This window comes from Colletotrichum jinshuiense, chromosome 11, assembly GCF_051148585.1.
Source record: "Colletotrichum jinshuiense chromosome 11, complete sequence".
NCBI classification, from domain to species: Eukaryota; Fungi; Ascomycota; class Sordariomycetes; order Glomerellales; family Glomerellaceae; genus Colletotrichum; species Colletotrichum jinshuiense.
This window is the reverse complement of record NC_139304.1, coordinates 475,548-477,596: the sequence shown is the minus strand read 5'-3', so window position 1 is coordinate 477,596 and position 2,049 is coordinate 475,548. Positions and strand designations below refer to the sequence as shown.

Here is a 2,049-nt window from a genome sequence, read left to right as displayed (position 1 = left end):
GCCCTTAATTGTCACTCAACTAGCAGGAGACTCATAGATAGATAGCTCTTCAATGCAAGCTCTCTTTATTAGGCAGGGGCTTGTGTGTGATGAGACGGGAGCCCGCGGCGCCCCGCCCCACCCGTGGCCCGGTCCCACTTTTCCCTCCCCCCCTCCCACAACCGTGAAAGGGGGACCGACGCACGCCCGCGCCTGCAACCGGTAAAGAGCGGTCCTTCACGGCTGTAAAAGCCGTCGGTGCCCCATCTCCATCCTCTTTTTCTCTCTTCTCTATAAGACCTAGGGTTGGGCTGAGGCATCTCATCGACAAAAAGACCTATCGGCGTCATGTGTCACGTGCCACTCAAGATCGCATCGGTTACTGCCGCCGTGAAATGAGTGTCTTATCATCAAATGTCAGAAGGCGTCTCAGGGCTGGCAGCGACCCGGCTCCCAGCACCCGGCCCGGCAAGAGCACGATGTAATTCCTCTCACCCCTTCCCGGACCCGCCCTCTCAGGCCTGCAGCAAATGCCGCGAGACCCGATCCCCGAAAATAAGAGTCCCGAGTGAGAGCCTCATTTGCCGCTCTTTTCCTTCTTTCCGCCCTTGCTGGCACCGCTGTTCTTCGGCTTCGCGGCGGTTGAACCGCCGGTCCCCTTCTTCGTGCCCCCGGCGGCGCCCGAGGGGGTGGGAGTGGCGGCCCCGCCCCCAACTTCGAACTTTGTGCAGTCGTCCTGCGCGCCGCGCTGCGCGACGGGCATCGTGACAGGCTGGTGGTTGGCCGCCGCGATCATGGTGCACACGCGGTAAGTCCCCGCCGGCAGCCCGCCTTCGACCTTTGCCTGCAGCAGGCCCTTGCCGTTGCCGGCGTCGTCGATGCCCTTGAAGAAGGCGAACTTGCTCGGGTCTGGCGGGGTCGTTGAGCTCATGGAGCCGATCTCCTGGATCGTCACGTGGCAGTGACCAATGATGTCGCCCGCGCTGTCGAGGTCCTGCGGCGCGGTGTAGTAGTTGGTCGTCGGGTTGACGAAGACGCCGGCTTTCAAGTGGGTGGTCTGCACCGAGACATTGAAGGTGGTGCTGGCCTGCAGCTTGGTGCCCGGCTGCGGGTTGGTGATGATGGCGGAGATCATGTTCTTCTGGGCCGGGATCTTGCCCATGGGGATGGGGTTGCAGGACCCGTCTGTTATTTGCTGGCCATTGGTGATAGTCTGGCCCTCGCAGAAGTTGATGAAGTTGCTCTTGTCACTGGCATGGTTTGTGTGTTAGACAACTGTTTGGCGACTGTGTACGCCGTCCTCTTTTTTTCTTTCTTTTTCTTTCTTTTTTCTTTTTAGGGGGGGAGAGGACGGGAGTAGGAATGTTACATACGTCTCTGATTTGGCTTGTCCTGCCTTGATCCCGCTGGTCCCAGCTTCCTGACCGGTGAGGGCGCTGGCGCTCTGGATGAGGTTTGACTGGAGGCACGTCGACTTTGATTGTTGCCTGGCTAGAATTCCCAACCCGGAGTGAACGAAAGAGGAAGAACCGGGCAGGGCAACGCCATGAGCGAAGGTGGCCGAGAGGATCGCGGTGATAATGAACGGATAGAGCATCTTGATAACGAAGCAGGGATACTGCTGGGAACTGGATACTATGGGCGTCTTTTTTTTCAAATAGACTACGTGTTGAACACAGCTTGCACAGCAATCTGACTAAATAATGAATGAAACGAATGAATTAGAAACAATTGATCAATATAAAGATCAGAATACAATCGTAGGCCCTTGGCGGCGCCCTACGGCGACTTATATATGGGGGGAGGGGGAGACGAACAAGCTTTGTAGCCTCGAGATAAGCTTGCCGAACATCCAGCGTTCTCATGCCTACTCCACTGGCGTCCTTGGGGAGTTTGTCGACCTAAGAAGCTTTTGTGAGACACCACGTAATGTACTAGTGGTTTGCGAAATCGCCAACGAGTCTCCGCCCACAAAGTGACCGAAAGATTGCTAGATGATCCGTAATCATGGTCCGCAGGACCCTAGACAGGGCGCAGTTGGGACGCGCTAGCGGTTAGTTGAGACGAGTG

At 56.9% G+C, this 2,049-nt stretch overlaps 1 protein-coding gene across 1 annotated transcript; it reads right to left on the bottom strand.

Moving 5' to 3' along the window:
* Positions 1-556: 556 nt before the first annotated feature.
* Positions 557-1,576, bottom strand: EsH8_XI_000082 (uncharacterized protein; the record flags this gene model as incomplete). The annotated part of the gene is made up of 2 exons (XM_083273990.1): positions 557-1,229; positions 1,353-1,576. 2 exons carry the CDS (start codon positions 1,574-1,576, stop codon positions 557-559), a joined length of 897 nt encoding a protein of 298 aa, XP_083120326.1.
* Between the last annotated feature and the right edge of the window lie 473 nt (positions 1,577-2,049).